This window comes from Triticum dicoccoides, chromosome 7B, assembly GCF_002162155.2.
Source record: "Triticum dicoccoides isolate Atlit2015 ecotype Zavitan chromosome 7B, WEW_v2.0, whole genome shotgun sequence".
Classification (NCBI taxonomy): Eukaryota; Viridiplantae; Streptophyta; class Magnoliopsida; order Poales; family Poaceae; genus Triticum; species Triticum dicoccoides.
Genome location: NC_041393.1, coordinates 318,427,171 through 318,442,828, shown reverse-complemented (window position 1 = coordinate 318,442,828; position 15,658 = coordinate 318,427,171). Strand labels below are relative to the sequence as shown.

The 15,658-nt window shown below is 45.5% G+C and overlaps 1 protein-coding gene across 1 annotated transcript in view; it reads right to left on the bottom strand.

Moving 5' to 3' along the window:
• The window catches only part of LOC119336815 (putative glucose-6-phosphate 1-epimerase), a 16,933-nt gene extending 16,250 nt beyond the window's left edge, over nt 1-683 (bottom strand). The window contains exon 1 of the mRNA XM_037608896.1: nt 452-683. Within this exon, the coding sequence (XP_037464793.1) occupies nt 452-574 (123 nt within the window). The 5' untranslated portion in view covers nt 575-683. The remainder of the gene's footprint in view (nt 1-451) is intronic.
• Nucleotides 684-15,658: the final 14,975 nt, after the last annotated feature.

Genomic DNA, 15,658 nt, shown 5'->3' with positions numbered 1-15,658 from the left:
CCGACCGAGCGTCGCGCCTCCGCAAGCCACCACGTCCCGCGCTGCACCAGCCTGAGGGGAAAGAGGGCCCGCCACCGCCCACGTAAGCCAGGCTTAGCCTGGCCTCGCACGCCGGCGTGGCGAGGGAGACGCAAGGCTGGGGGAACCGCGGGCGGGGCAAAGGGGATGCATAAGGAGCCAACTAACAGATTCCAAGTTGGGCAACACCAGAATCATGCAATGTACCACTAATTATCAACCGAAACGGGGATATAATCAAACGAAATCGCATAACTGAGCAGCACAAACCTCGCAAATTCACACAATACGCATGCGGATCAGCCGAATACCCATCGGATCGGCACAAATGGCACAAAATCCAGACAAATCGCGCGACAGCGAACCAACCCAAACCTAACATGCGTCGCGCCACACCGGAGGAGAGGCATGGCGAAGGGTTCGAATCAGGTACCTCCACGGAGCAGCTGCGCCTGCCACGGAGCACGACCTTGTCGAGGCCGCCGGGGGCCGTAATATACTCCAGGAAGGGCGATGAAAGCTGCGGCGGCGGCGAGTGGGGTGTGGCTGCGGCCATCGCGTTACGCGCCCAAGCGACGGCGTCTAGGAACCCCTAACCTAGCCTGCGCGCTCACCCGCGGACACACCAGTTTTGGGGGTTTATTCGGTGGACGAAGGCGAGGCGTATCTCTGTCTCAATTCTTGATTCGTGCCGGGAGATTGACGTTCGTCACGGACACACCAGTTTTGGGGGTTATTTGTCATGGATTTATGGCCGTCGGATCTTCTCCTCGGGCCGGTTTCATCCGTTCATATTTTTACCGTAACGGCGTGTTTGGTTGGAGGTAATTAGATCTAGGGAATGAAAATTGAAGGGGTATGAGACTTCTAATCTACTGTTTGGATCGAGGGATTGGGAATTCAGAGGGAAATAGGCATGGGACTTTAGACTCCAACTCCCACCGTTTTATTAACAGGGGAGGGGGTGCGAGTTGGAAGGAAATTGTTTTAGTGAGTCAATCTTAACCCTTCATCATAACTTACGTTAACTTTCCATGTCTAGTCCCTCGCCAATTCCCATGAAACAAACAAGGGAATACATTTTCTCCTCAAATCTCACACATAATTTCTATTATGTGCCAAACAGAGGATTGGGAATAAAATGTCTTATCCCATGTCTAATCTCAATACAACTCCCTACTCTAAACTCTCATTCCCCTTCCCAAATATTACCAAACACGTTGTAAAGGATGAAAGTCAGCGTCGCGTTGAAATCTAGTAGCCGCTCATGAGCTCTCGCTTGCCGTCGCCACGCTCCAGACCCTTCTATTTCCGCTGCATCTCCCCATCGCAAGGCTCCGCCGTTGATGTGCTCTGCCTTTCCATCTGCCACGGCTGCAACACTCGACCTCCTTCTCAGCGCGAGATGGCCTCGAGACGACAACATGGGTGCAACATGAGGAAGGAGGCGGAGGAGAGGCAGCATTGATGGGAGGGGAGTGTGTTTGTGACTTGCTCTTCTCCTTCCCTTTCCTTTCAGTCTTCAGTACTCCGCTCGCTTGTTTGTCCTGCTGTTTTGGTCCGTGTCCGGCAAGCGTTGGGGTTGTTTGCATATGGAGTCAGAGCAGCGGGTTGCGATGGCCTCACTATGTCATGACGCTGGTTAATATTGCGGGTCACTTGTTCCTATGTCACTGCGTCAGATCTATTGCTGAGACTCGATCAGTAGGTATGCGTATATTTTTCTAGTTCTTGGTCATCTCTAATGCTTGTCCGTGATTTTTTGTTTGATTTTGCTGCAGATTGGTTTGTTGCTTGTTTGATCTATACCTTCGCCTTGTGTCCCTGTTGCTGCTCTATGCACTGATTTATAGGTCGATCTCTCTTCCCCTTCTACCCTCTATTTGTCTTTCCTGTCCGACCTAGATTCACGTTCATACGCTGGTGAGCCACTGCTTATGCTCATGTTCAAATTGCCAATGGGTGCCTTGTGTTCTTTGTTTTGTTCCTCATAGATAGGGATGCTATTTTGAAACTTTTATGCCTATTGATAGATGCTAGAACTATTATTTCCTTGGTGTGTTGGATTTTGATGGTTTCCTAACCTTTCTTTTTTGTCATTGGTGAATTATATGTTTATGCCTCTTGTTACTTGTATTGATCTGGTAGGGCCTAGGGTTGTCATTCCTTTGTGATTCTTGGTTCATGAGAGAGTAGGGGGCGTTTGGGGGCATTTGGATTTGTGGCCATCAGACCTCCTCCTCGGGCCGGTCTCAGTCGTTCATGTTTTTAACGCAAAGGATAAAAGCCAGCGTCGTGTTGAAACCTAGTAGCCGCCTCACGCGCACTCGCTTGGCGCCGCCACGCTCCAGCCCTGCTCCCGCTGCCTCTCCCCATCGCAAGGCTCTGCCGTTGTTGTGCTCTGCCTTTCCATCCGCCATAGTTGTGACGCTCTGCCTGAGTAAAATGCATCAGTGCACCCTAAACTTGCTGGTTAGGACCAAAACGGTCCTCAAACTCTGTAACTGCATCATTACAGTCCTAATACTCGTCTATACAGTGCCAATACGGTCCTCCAATTTGGTCCTGCGGTCCTGGCGTACGTGCAGCATACGAAATCTCTGTACAGAGGCGTATTGGGTCGGCCACGTCAGCTAAGGAGATCGGCCGCAGAATCTCTCATACAGAATCTCTCATCTGCTCGCCCCTGTTCGAGTTTTCCCCTGTTCTTGGACGTGGCGGCAAGGGACGGCTGATCGGTGACGGTTGATCCCCATGCGAGCATCGGGGACAGAGGAGGAACGCAGGGCCGCATTCCTGTAACTACAGGCGGTGGTTCATGGCCGCGACGGTCGGCCCCATACGACGCCATGAGAAAACGGCGGCACCCACGTACGGTGAGTGTCAAACTTCCTATGGATTTGCCTCTGAAACTTTTGCCTCTAACAAGTGTTTTCCGATAGAGTAGGCAGTGGTTTGGTGATCCCCCATGATTTATGCGTTTATTTGGTGGGATTTGACGCACATTAGCCTAGGGTTTACAGATTTGTAGGGTTTTTCTGAAACTGAATGTCTGAATTAGTTCAATTTTGCCCTGTTTGCAGCGAAAGACAGTGATTTTTTCACTTTGGAGTTCTTTCATGGAGGATTTTTCCATGGCAGCGGAAGAAACAGGGCCTATCTGAATGGGAAAAAGACTTGTTATGATTTTTGCGACACTCAGTGTGTATGCATGAAGATGCTTGAAGATTTGATAGAGCATATTGGGTATGAGATGGCTGGTAGGGTTTCCATGTACTGGTTGCTACCTGGTTCTCAATTGAATGAAGATGGTGCAAGGTTGTTATCTAAGGAAGAGGATGTTGTTGACATTGCGAGAATGGTAAAAAGTGGGCACCGGTATTTGATGATTTTTATGGATCATGAAGACAGCTACAGTGGTGGTATTTACCTCCTGTTATCAGTCCTAAGAATAAAAGCATTGGTAATGTTAGTGGTGAAGAGGAAAGCATAGTTGATGGTAGTTATGTTGACGACAACACTCTATGTGAGGCCAATGAATTTGTGAGCATTGAAGAAGTTGTTAGGTTGAGGCCAAGAGGAAAGAAAGGTAATATTGATGAAGAAGAATGTGGCAGTGATAATGATAGTGAAGATAGTGACTATGTTCCCGAGATTGTAGATAGTGATTATGATTTGGAGGATGGTGACGAGGACTTGGTGCAGGAGCAACTACATTCTGTTAGTGATATGAAAGGGAAGCAAGTGGTTGAAGATTGTAACTCTGAAGATGAGAAATTAGAAGCTCCGGAATCGGATGAGGATGAGATGAAGTTCAATTTCAAATCTTTTACAGCCGAAGATATGCATGATCCAAAGTTCCATGTGGGGCAACTATTCTCATCAGTTGATTTGCTAAGAAGAGCAATCAGAGAGTATAGTGTGAAAGAGAGAGTGAGCATCACATTTCCCAAGAATGATAAAACTAGGATTGGTGCTAAGTGTGAGGATGGATGTCCATGGTATCTTTATGCCTCATTGGACAAAAGGACAAATTCAGTTATGGTGAAAACCTTCAACGGTGTGCATCATTGTAGCAAGAAGTGGCAAGTGAGGGCATTTACTGCCAAGTACATTGCTAACAAGTATGTGGAGAAAATAAGAGCTAATGAGAAGATAACCTTGAAGGGATTGGCAGCACTTGTGCAAGAAGACTGTAACATGACAATTAAAAGGGGGAAACTAGGGAGGGCCAGAGGACTAGCTTTTAATATTATATATGGTGATGAAATAGCACAGTACAACAAGTTGTGGGACTATGCAAATGAGCTAAGGAGATCCAATCCAGGAAGTACATTTTATTTAGACCTTGATGAAGATGGTAAGTTTGAGAAATGCTACTTTTCCTTTGATGCTTGCAAGAGGGGCTTCCTATCAGCTTGTAGGCCTATTCTTTTCCTCGATGGTTGTCATTTGAAGACACAATACGGAGGCATCCTACTTAGTGCAGTAGGAATGGATCCCAACGATTGCATAATTCCTATTGCACATGCGGTGGTTCAAAGAGAAGATACAAAGGCTTGGAGGTGGTTCTTGACAGCTTTAAAGAAAGATCTTGGTATTGTGAGAAGTGCTCTTTGGACTATCATGTCCGACAAGCAAAAAGTGAGTGTGCCTTTGCTATATTTCAAATTTCTCATATCGTACAAGGGCTATTTGTAAATATTTATTAATGCTTGCTTTATGAATTTACTTATGGCAGGGTCTAATAAAGGCAGTGGGAGAATTGTTCAATGGTTCCCCACATAGATTTTGTGTCAGACATCTTTGGCAGAATTTCAACAAAAATTTTAAAGGTGAGGCCCTCAAAAACCAACTCTGGAAATGTGCTAGAAGTAGTACTGAAGGGAAATTTAGACAGAATATGAATGAAATGTTGGTTCTAAACAAAGAGGCACATGATTGGCTAGAGGAGTTGGACCCTCCAACATGGGTTAGGGCATTTCAAAATGAATTTCCTAAGTGTGATGTCTTGTTGAACAATAACTGTGAGGTGTTCAACAAGTACATATTGGATGCAAGAGAAATGCCCATAATCAGCATGTGCCAAAGGATTAAAGGACAGTTGATGGGAAGAAATCATAGCAAGCTACAAGAGGCCTTGAAGTGGCCTGGTACTATATGTCCAAAAATAAGGAAGAAATTGGACAAAAATGTGGAATTTGCTAGAACTTGCTATGCTTCACCAGCTGGATTGGGAATCTTTAATGTGAACGATAGAGGCGTAGACTACGGGGTTGATTACCAGTTGAGGAAGTGCAGCTGTAGGAGATGGGATTTGTCTGGCATTCCATGCAGCCATGGAGTAGCTGCTCTTAGATATGACAACATCAATCCAGAGGATTACGTCAACTCATGCTATTCTATCGCAACATATTGCAAGGCATATGAAAACATTATTATGCCATGCAAAGATATTAGTGAGTGGAGTAAAATGAATGGCAGAACTATCACACCACCACCATTGGTAAAGCAGAAAGGAAGAAGGAGGAAGAACAGGAGAAAACAACCAGAAGAGAAACAGGGGAAAAAAGGAGTAAAAATTACAAGGGCAGCAGCAATAATCCATTGCGGTTATTGTGGAGTTGCTGGCCATAACATTGGTGGGTGCATGGACTTCAAGTTAGGGTTAAAACCAAAGAAAAAGACTGTAAGGGTTAGAGTCAGGGCAGAGCCTGATGTTTCCTCCTCAGATGAGGAAGAAGCAACTGTAACCCAGGTGAGGCCCTATATCTAGCTGCATGGACTTCATTATTTTATTAGTTATTTCTTTCAACATGTGAAAATTCTCCTATTTTTACTGTTTGCAGGAACAGAATCAGCGGACAGAAGGTTTAATTCAAGAGCCACTATGTGTGTATCAGCCTAAGATAATTACTATTTTAACACAGGAGGTACTTACAATAATTTGTTTTCATTACACATAACTAGTTCATGTACAAATGTTTCATGTCTGATCCTAAATTTGTGTTCTATATCAGAGAGAAGCAAGCCAGAGGGAAGCAGTTCGTCAAGGTCCATTACCAAATTCCGTTTTCATAGAGGAGCACATCATGTCTCAGCCATCGGTTGTCCCTACTACTGCAACGAAGGAGGGAAACGTTCACAGGAAAAGAGAGATTCTAGCACTGGCAAAGTTAAGAGCTGCAGCTGAGAAAAGAGAAGTTGCAGACCAAGCAAAGTTTGAAGCAGCTATGGCAAAGTTGAAAGAAGAAGAGGACAAAATTAAGCTTGCGGCTCAAAAGAGAAAGGAAGAGTTGGAAGCTAAGAAACAAGCAGCTGAGGAAAAGAAAAAAGCTATACTAGAGGAGAAGAGACTTGCTGCAGAAGAAAAGAGAAGAGCTATTGAGGAAAAAAAGAGAAAGGCCCAAGAGGAGAAACTTCAAATGGCAGAGAAGAAAAGGCAAATGATGGATGAGAGAAAAAGAAATGCCGAGTTAGCAAAGGAAAAAAAGGCCGAAGAGAAGAGAAGGATTGCACAGGAGAAAAAAATGCTTGCAAATACATCACACCAGCAGGAGGAGGCAGCTTTTCTAATACATCAAGCAGAGGAGTTTGAGAGGCAGGAGGGTTGGAGAATTTTTAAAGAGGCTGAGGAAGCTGCTAGGCAAAAAGCTTGGGAGCAGCAGAATAATCAGCAAGGCGCAGCAAGGAATGAAGAATGGGAGCTGCGAAAGAGGAGAGCTGAAGAAACAAACAAGAAAGCCATGGAGGACCAAATGGTCGATCAAGCAATGAAGCATGTCATGCTGGAGGAACAATTGCAAGAACGAGCTGCAACAACTAGTTCAAGAGTTGAGGAGGCAGGGTTTAATCCATGCCCAGTTGAAGGAAACAAGACAAAGAAAAAATCTGCACCTACCAATCAGAACATGACATGTTTTAAGAAACCTAGAAAGGTTAACATGTTCGATGAATTTAGGTGAAGGGATGTCAAGTTGGAAATGATATTCATATCTTTTTGTGTTTCTGCTTATGATCAGGTGCAGAACTTGTAGTGGCAATGTTTTGCTTATGATCATTGTGCTGATCATGAAGTGCAAGAGGTGTCTTTTCATTAGGAAACTACTATTGCGGACCTTAATTACTCAGATTTTGAACTTAAGTACTATTTATTTTCATTCAACAAATGCTCTATATTTTAAATAATGCACTGTTTATTTTCATGTGTCATTAGCAATTGGTCTTCATGTGCCATTATGAGTTGAGAAAGTGTTGTTCATTTTCAGCACTATTATTCAAGTTGTATGCAAACCAAAATGCAACCAACACTGTTGATTTTGTTTCAGAATTTACATTCAGCCAAAGAACTATTCATTTTCAGGTGCAATTTTGTATTGATTCACTACATAGCAACAGGATACACAAGTACATGCTCTTGATGAACATACAAACAGGACACACAGTTGATGAACTTGTCATCAAGCATCACGGCGACAATGGGTTCGAGTGAGGTCCTCCCCTTCTCCTGACATGAACCAAAACAGGATAAATCAACGTCTTTTTGGTCCTCGGCGACAATGGACCGTCCGCACTCCAGCATCTCAAGCTCTCCGTACGAATGCACTTGTCCAGTCAACAAGCGACCTGGATGCTGACCTCTGACGGCAGGACGCCGCAATTATCTCCATGGCCGCCAAAAGCGGAAGGGCGTCACAGCCGTCGGGAGCAGCACGTGACCGCGATAGCGAGCGTCCAGCTCATCCATGGAAGCCGTCCGCTGGAGGAGAACCTGGCAAGTCTCCGGTCGAAGACAAGGCTGTCCATGGCGCCAGACCTTCTTCAGTAACCACGGCCGGCGACGGGCGGTGGAGCCATGGCCAACGACGGGCGGGGCAGCGGCCACGCCTGAGACCGACGGGGGAGAGAAGACGAGGCTGCCTCCCTCGCCTGAGACCAAGCTCACGGCCACGCTTGCGCCGCCCATGGCTGCCAGCAGTACGTACTGCGGCGGGGATTTAGTCGAAGGAGTGTGGTCGGCGGCAGGGATTTGGTTTAGCGCCCGCTGGCTGCTGGGAGTGTGGCGAGAGGTAGGGATTTGAGAGCGAATTGGGGATTTCTGCCCACCGGTGACTAGTCAACTAACTAGTGGGCCCTACAAACGGACGACGTGGCCGACCCAATACGCCTCTGTACAACGATTTCGTATGCTGCACGTACGCCAGGACCGCAGGACCAAAATGGAGGACCGTATTGGCACTGTATAGACGAGTATTAGAACTGTAATGATGCAGTTACAGAGTTTGATGACCGTTTTGGTCCTAACCAGCAAGTTTAGGGTGCACTGATGCATTTTACTCCGCTCTGCCTCCTCCTCGATGCGTGATGGCCTGGATGACGACAATGCAGCATGAGGGAGGAGGCGGAGGAGATGCGTCATCGATGTGAGGGAAGGGGCTTGTGCCTAGCTCTTCTCCCCTTTCCTTCCGGTCTCAGTTTGCTCTCCTCACTTGTTCTTCCTGCTGTTCTGGTTCGTGTCCAGCAAGTGTTGGGGTTATTTGCTTCTAGAATCGGAGCAGCGGGTTATGATGGCTCTGTTGTGCCATGACACTGGTTAATGCCATTTCTTTTGCCGTCCTTCCACGAGTTTTGATCTGGGTTTGCATGCAGGTCATTTGTTCTCGCGTCACTATGATGGATCTGTTGCTGAGACTCGATCTGTAGGTATGTGTATTTTTTCCTAGTTCTTGGTCATCGCCTGCTGCTTGTCCGTGATTTTTTGTTTGATTTTGTTGCGGATTCGTTAGCTGCTCGTTCGATATGTGCCTTCGCCTCAGTGTCCCTGCTGCTGCTTTGTTCACTGATATGTAGGTTGATCCCTCTTCCCCTCCTCCCCTCTATTTGCCTTCTCCGTTAGGCCTAGGTTCTTGTTCTTACAATGGTGAGCCACTGCTCATGGTCATGTGCAAATTGGCCAATGAGTGCCTTTTGTTCTTGTTTTATTCCTAACTAGATTATCGGTGGCGCGTTGCTGGACCCATCTATTTTGACAATAAATGATAGGTGTTTATGTATTATACAAAAACAAGCAACATGAAAGTTAAATTTTCATAAACTTGCATATATTGGTTAGTAACATAGGAGGTTAAGTTTGACTATTTTTCATATATACATATGGTGTATCATATAAACTACAGGGAACTACTAATTGCAGTTTCTTGCTTGGTAATATAAGAAATTTCACTGCTTTGCAGACGGATGTCGATCCAGCCGAAGATTTGTCTGAAATATATGAAAAATAGTACACTTGAATAATGATTAACAAATGTTGTTGCAGACAGCCAGAAAATTAATACTATTTGGTAATCAAATTTATAACGCGTAATTTACGGGACGGCATGCTCTAAGTTAAAATTGGCTAGCAGTAGGAAATTGTACCTTAACTCAAAGGTAAATATTATTTAGGACAAGTAAACTGAACCAAATTCCACCCCTCCTTTTCACAGAATCATCAAGCACTCCATGCTTTGGTGCTTAGAAAATGATAATTGTGCCTACAGTTCTAATTCTAAACATGTCAACACAACATTCAATTGATGGAAAACCAAAGCATTGTCTATATTATTCACATATAATACAGTACAAAATGTAGATGATATTGTTAAAGCATTGTCTATCCTTTCACGTGACACGTTATTCCAATATATATAATATATATCATACTATGAAACAGGGAGTGAACGGTCTTGTCCATTAAAAACGATTACTTTTGTCTTGGAAGAGGACAAGAACATAGATTAGTGTTTTTTTTTTGGCTTGTTGGTGCTTACTTCCAAGTCCAATAAGGCACTGTAAGAAATGTACAAGTAGCTAACAAAACAAAAAAATATCTCACCAAAACCATTGATGGATAACTCAGGACAAACAATTCAATTTGAAAGGGCACGTCTAGCTAAACAGGTAAGAAAATATAAATTTCATAATGCATAATCTTGATGCACAATATTACATTGTTAGGGAGAGAACTATCATGTTACATCGTTGTGAGCTTTAGAAAAGAAGGAACGGTGAAGATCCCCACAAACTTGACATCTCAACACTTCAAAGGAAAAGAAGACACCCAATACAGTGTCACAAAACCAAGGTAAGTCAGTTTTTGGATAGAAAAATAAATAAAACCTAAATAATAATTTGATTCTAAATTAAAGCTTACCATGATCTTAGTCAAGAACATCAAGTTGATACAACAGCTACTTACAAACAGGGCAGGACTCATCCTCTAACTTTATTGTGGATGAAATAAATGCTCGTTGATAGTACTGTCATCAATCTCCTGAAGGTCCCTTTTTGCCATCTTTGAGCTTTCTGTCCCCATATTCTGTATAGCTTTAAACTGATTGTTTTTACATACAAATTATGACAACTCATTTCGCCTAATAAACAGATCAAACCAAGTTATAACTGAATTTGTAATCGTGAAGAAACATGAAGAATTAGGGGGGCGGGTGTCAGCTTGACATGAACATGGAGTTGAATTAGATGCCCGATGCAACAGATCAACCTAAAAAAGGCTTTGAGAATCAATCTGTAGTATTGACCTTGCACTGTACATGACCTTGCACATGTTTTGGATATCATAAAGCAAAAAAATACATACATACATGTACATGATCGTCGATCTCCTCCTCGTCCTCCTGATTTCTCCTCCTCACACACCTAGGGCAAAATATGAATGATGCAGGGCCGAAGTGTGTATGCTCTATGTTGTCTTGGACAGCAGCGTGCCTGAGACACTGATTTAATCAGCCTGCAGCCGGCAAGCAAGCTGACGAGCTGCCCTGAGCGGAGTTGCCCGAGGTAAGATCGTGCAAGGTCGTTGTTCTTCGAGGACGAGATTGGGGGAGACCTAACAATAAGGACAATATATTGCAACTGGCTAGCCTCCGCTTTTTCCCACTTTCTGAATTCCGATCCTCTGCTCCTCATCCTCTCATCTCCTCTTCCACCAACATGGACACCAGATCGAGTAAGTGGATCAATCAAAAATAGGGAAGGCGTGGAAAGGGGGGACACATACCTGCTCCTCATCCTCTCATCTCCTCTTCCACCATCATGTACCTAACAATTCTGGTGAGATTTTGTGCCTTTATCAGAGAGACATGCATGACCAGAGGAAGTGGCCTCCGATGTTGTCATTGCCTTCCTCTGATGCGGGTGAACCGCACGGAAAAAAAGGAGATTCAGGCAGTGATTCGGGCGGCTCGACTTCGACAGAGATTGCTTGGAGATTCACTACGGCGGCGACCTCACCGGCAATCCAGCTAGGTTTAGCCTAGTTCGAGATCAGCAGGGTTGTGGGGGCATGGAGCGGGGCGAGGGCCGAGGCGGGGAGGGAGGTGGCGACGAGCAGGGTGTGCCAGAGAAGAGGAGGCATCAGATCAGCTGTGTTTGCTTGACAGAAAGGAATCAACTAGTTGGGCCGTCGTGCACAAAGCCCAATCAACCAGCGGGCTCAGATTTTTCCACCAGAATAGCGCCCCTCGACGACATTCAGCCCACTTAGCACGAGACATTGTGGTAACAGATATCAAACGGCCAGGATTGGCTAGATCATAAAAACGGATGTCTCCCGATGCTAATAGCCCGAGGGGGCTGGAAGGGAGTTTTAATATCTTTAAATATACAGGGTTGCTAATTTAGAACCTTTATGCCTACTAATAGATGCTAGGACTATTATTCCCTTGGTGTGTTGGATTTTAGTAATTCCTACCCTTCCTTGCTTGTTATTAGTGGAGTACTCCCACCGTCACATAATATAAAAGCGTTTTTTACACTAGTGTAGTATCAAAAACGCTCTTATATTATGGGATGGATGGAGTATATGTTTATGCTTTTTCTTCTTTGTCTTGATCTGGGTAGGGCCTAGGGCCGTTATTCCTTTGTACATGGACCTTGATGTTTTTGTTCTTTTTCTTGCTTTATTTTTTGTTTCTTTCACTGGTGGAGAAATGGCTAGCCACAACTTATGTTGGTGCACGTCATTTTTCATCAACGCGGCTTCGGCTTATTTCGTACGTCATCACTATGAGCTTAGTGTTGGCGTAGGAATTCTACAGAATGCCACTTGTGTGTGAGGCCCATTGATACTGAGCATCCCACAATCATCCTCATGGATGTATCTACATCTTCCACAACACCACTTGGACCAATGACAAGAGCTCGAGCAAAAGCTATCGAAGATAAGGTGAACTCGCTCCTCTCCGAACTCCCATTTTCTACACATGAGACATGGCTACTACCTCAAGCGGAAACACTATGTGTCATCAGGTACTTGGAGGAAGGCCACGGAGCAGCTACATCCAATGGTCAAGACGGCGAGGACACCGAGTACGAAGGACAAGAAGAAGAGCTACTGAAGAAGCTCCAGCGAGCGGACGTTCGCCCAGGACCGGACGTCCGGCACCTGACGCTCTAGCCAGCGGATGCCCGACCAGGACGGGACGTCCGACGTCTGAAGGCCCATCCGAGCCAAGTCCCAGCCTACGAAAGCTACAACGAGCGGACGCCCGCCCAGGACCGGACGTCCGGCGACACTTCCCAGTGAGCGGATGTCCGACGACACTTCCCAGCAAGCAGACGTCTGGCCCCCACTAGGCAACCGGCAATTCCACACCCGAAGCATTTCAATGGAAATCTGATGCCTCCAGACGACCGGCGACCGGACGACCAATAGTCTCCGGACGTCCAGTACCACTGTTACAGAATGAAATTAGCGGAAGTCCGAGCCCTGTCGGATGTCCGAACCTTCGCAAGCGACTGGACGACCGGTAGAGACCGGTCGTCCGCTGCTTGCTTGTGCGCAACTTCGGGCCCGAGGCCCATGTACCCTTTCATTCTGCCCCCTTTTGCACTTAGACTATAAATAGACCTCTTCCTTCTCCTCCTAGTCAGGGTTAGCAAAGGATTAGCTCATATTTGTGTGAGAGCTTTGCTCATCCACTTGGTTACTTCTCCATTGGAGTTCACGATCTTTTTGGAGAAGATCCCCCGGGCGGATTCAAGACCCCATCACGGGAAGACCCTTCAAGACCTCCTCATGAAGAAGACCTTTTGTATCGTCCCTTGTTGACTTTGAATGGTGTATCACCCTTTGTGTTTCGAGGATCTAGCATATGTGTGACCAAATCTTGTTGGTTGAGTGATTTCTCTCGTGTTTCCCCTCGTGATCTCTCCTCGTGTTCTTCGTAGGATCCTCTCCAATCGTGAAAGATCGGGCATCTAGGGTTCTACCCTACATCATCTTGGTATTAGAGCTACGTTGATCATGTATTTGGAGCCCCCACCCTTTTGTTTTCTAGCTTGATTTTGTTGTGTTCTTCCCCAATTTCGAGAATCCCCACCAAAAAACAACCCCAAATTTTTTTGTGATTTGTTGGTGTGATGAAGTTTTGTTGGATTTGATCCATGGATTTGCTTTGCCACGAGTGGATCTAGCTTTCCCCCACCATCTCCACCATTTCAAATCACAAAATCGCTCGGATTTGACCAAATTCGCCACCTCCACCACGAACCCTAGTTGTTCATCCCGTGCCTGAAATCGCCCAGGCACCGGACGTCCGTTAGCCACCGGACGTCCGACGATCGGACGACCGCTCCCCGACCGGACGTCCGTTGATCCCTGATGAAACTAAAAAAAATTAGTTCGGCCACCACCACCTTTCCACCTTCCACCATCGCATACACACTCCGATTACACCACCGCTTTTCGCACGCACCACCATCGCTTACCTGCTATCAACTCTAACAATTTTGCCATGTTTTGGTATTTGGGAATTTGAGTTGTGGTTCCCGTGTCCTATTGTGCTTTGGCTATATAGGAACGGTGCGACATCAACATCACCACCGCTCATCTTCGCCAAGGACTCGTCATCGCGAACAACCATCCTTGCTTACAAACGACTACCTCGACGGTAACCTCGATGACACCTTTGTCTATTCCTTGCCATTGCATTGATAACCACCATAGCCCAATTTTGCGTTGCTTTCCCATCGAGACTAGCCTTTGAGTATTGCCGGCAACGTGACTTGTGCACATTAGTAATCATACTTCCCATAGCATACATACCATATCATCGTGGTGCATATCTTGGTATCATCTCTTGTGTCACAAAGTTGTCATCGCATACACAATTGCTATCTTGGTTCGTGAAGTTTTGCATAAGGAAAGAGCTCAAAAGTGAAAGAGCCAAACAAGTTTTTAACCAAGAGGGGAATATAAGCAAAGAGCTTATAAGCAAGAACCATAGCATCATACTACATTAAGATTGTCATACTCGATCATCTTGGATCATATCACCAAAATATCATACATATAACATACTTGGGATAGTCGTTGCATTTTTGCCTAGTAGGTTGTGCACAAGTTTCGTATCTGCCTATTGTGCAATCGTGCTAGCGTCTCTCTAGTGTTGTGCAACAAGAGCATTTTCATGGATTCCACATTTTGGCTCATTACTTGGTTGCACGCCCCCATCTATCTATTCGCGTGTGTGTTCCCGTGTACCATATCTTGCTATTGCTCTACTTGTCGCATTTGCAAATTTGTGAATCTTTTCCAACATTATTGAGGCTCACTAACAATTGCATCAAATTTTGTGCCACCATCCTAACTGAGCTCCACCATAAGCTTTTACTTGTGTAGGTGTGAGAACCGACAAGAATTGGTACCAATTGTGCTATTTCCTTGTTCCACATTTGAGTGATCATTGATCCATCTTCAACATCGGTCAAGGTACATTTGGTATAAGTTCTTCTCTTTCTCCCACTCACATATTTGCTTGGAATGATGGATAGGCCAAGTTCTTGTACCAACTCATTCTTCATGGAGCAAGACGATGACATGTCATCCTATGTCACCAAGAGCCACCTCCTCGGTGCACAAAGAGCTTTGCATCAAGAACAACAAGCAATGAGCGACAGCATCGACAATCTCACCACCGACTTGCGACTCTCCGAGCAACGAACAAGAGACTACTTCGACAACAAGCTCGACGCACACAAACAAGAGAATGATACAAGAATGGACAAGATTCGTGCCTTGTTGGTAAACCGCCCTTCTACCACTTCGTCCTACTCAATACGGAGCCGCTCGAGTCGATACTTCGACAACACCCTCTCCGGCTCAAGTACACCGACATCGAACACTCTACGTCGAGCCACGCGCCAAGACCGTCAAGCAACTCGCAATTCTCTACACGGCATTCATCCACAAGAGCAATTCGACGAGCAAGCACATCGTCATCGCCAACAGCAAGCTACTCTTGCACAAGCACAAGAACGACAACGTCAACGTCACCAAGAGGAAGAGCGAGCGCCCCAACACCAAGATGAACAAGATGCCGAGGCTCAATGTCTTCAACAACAACAACAACGTGAAGCACAAGCACTTGAGGCGCAATGTGCCCTTTGAGAGTCAAGTCGAGCCATCGTCAACCGCAACCGAGACATGCGCAATCAAGAGGAAGCACTTCGCGAAGAAATTCAAGAGTGAAACTACAAAGCAAGAGTGCATCGTCAAGTTCCTCAAGCTCCTCCACAACCTCAAGTTCACCAAGAGCATGATGACTATGGAAATCCTCCACGCCAAGAGAAATATGAGGTT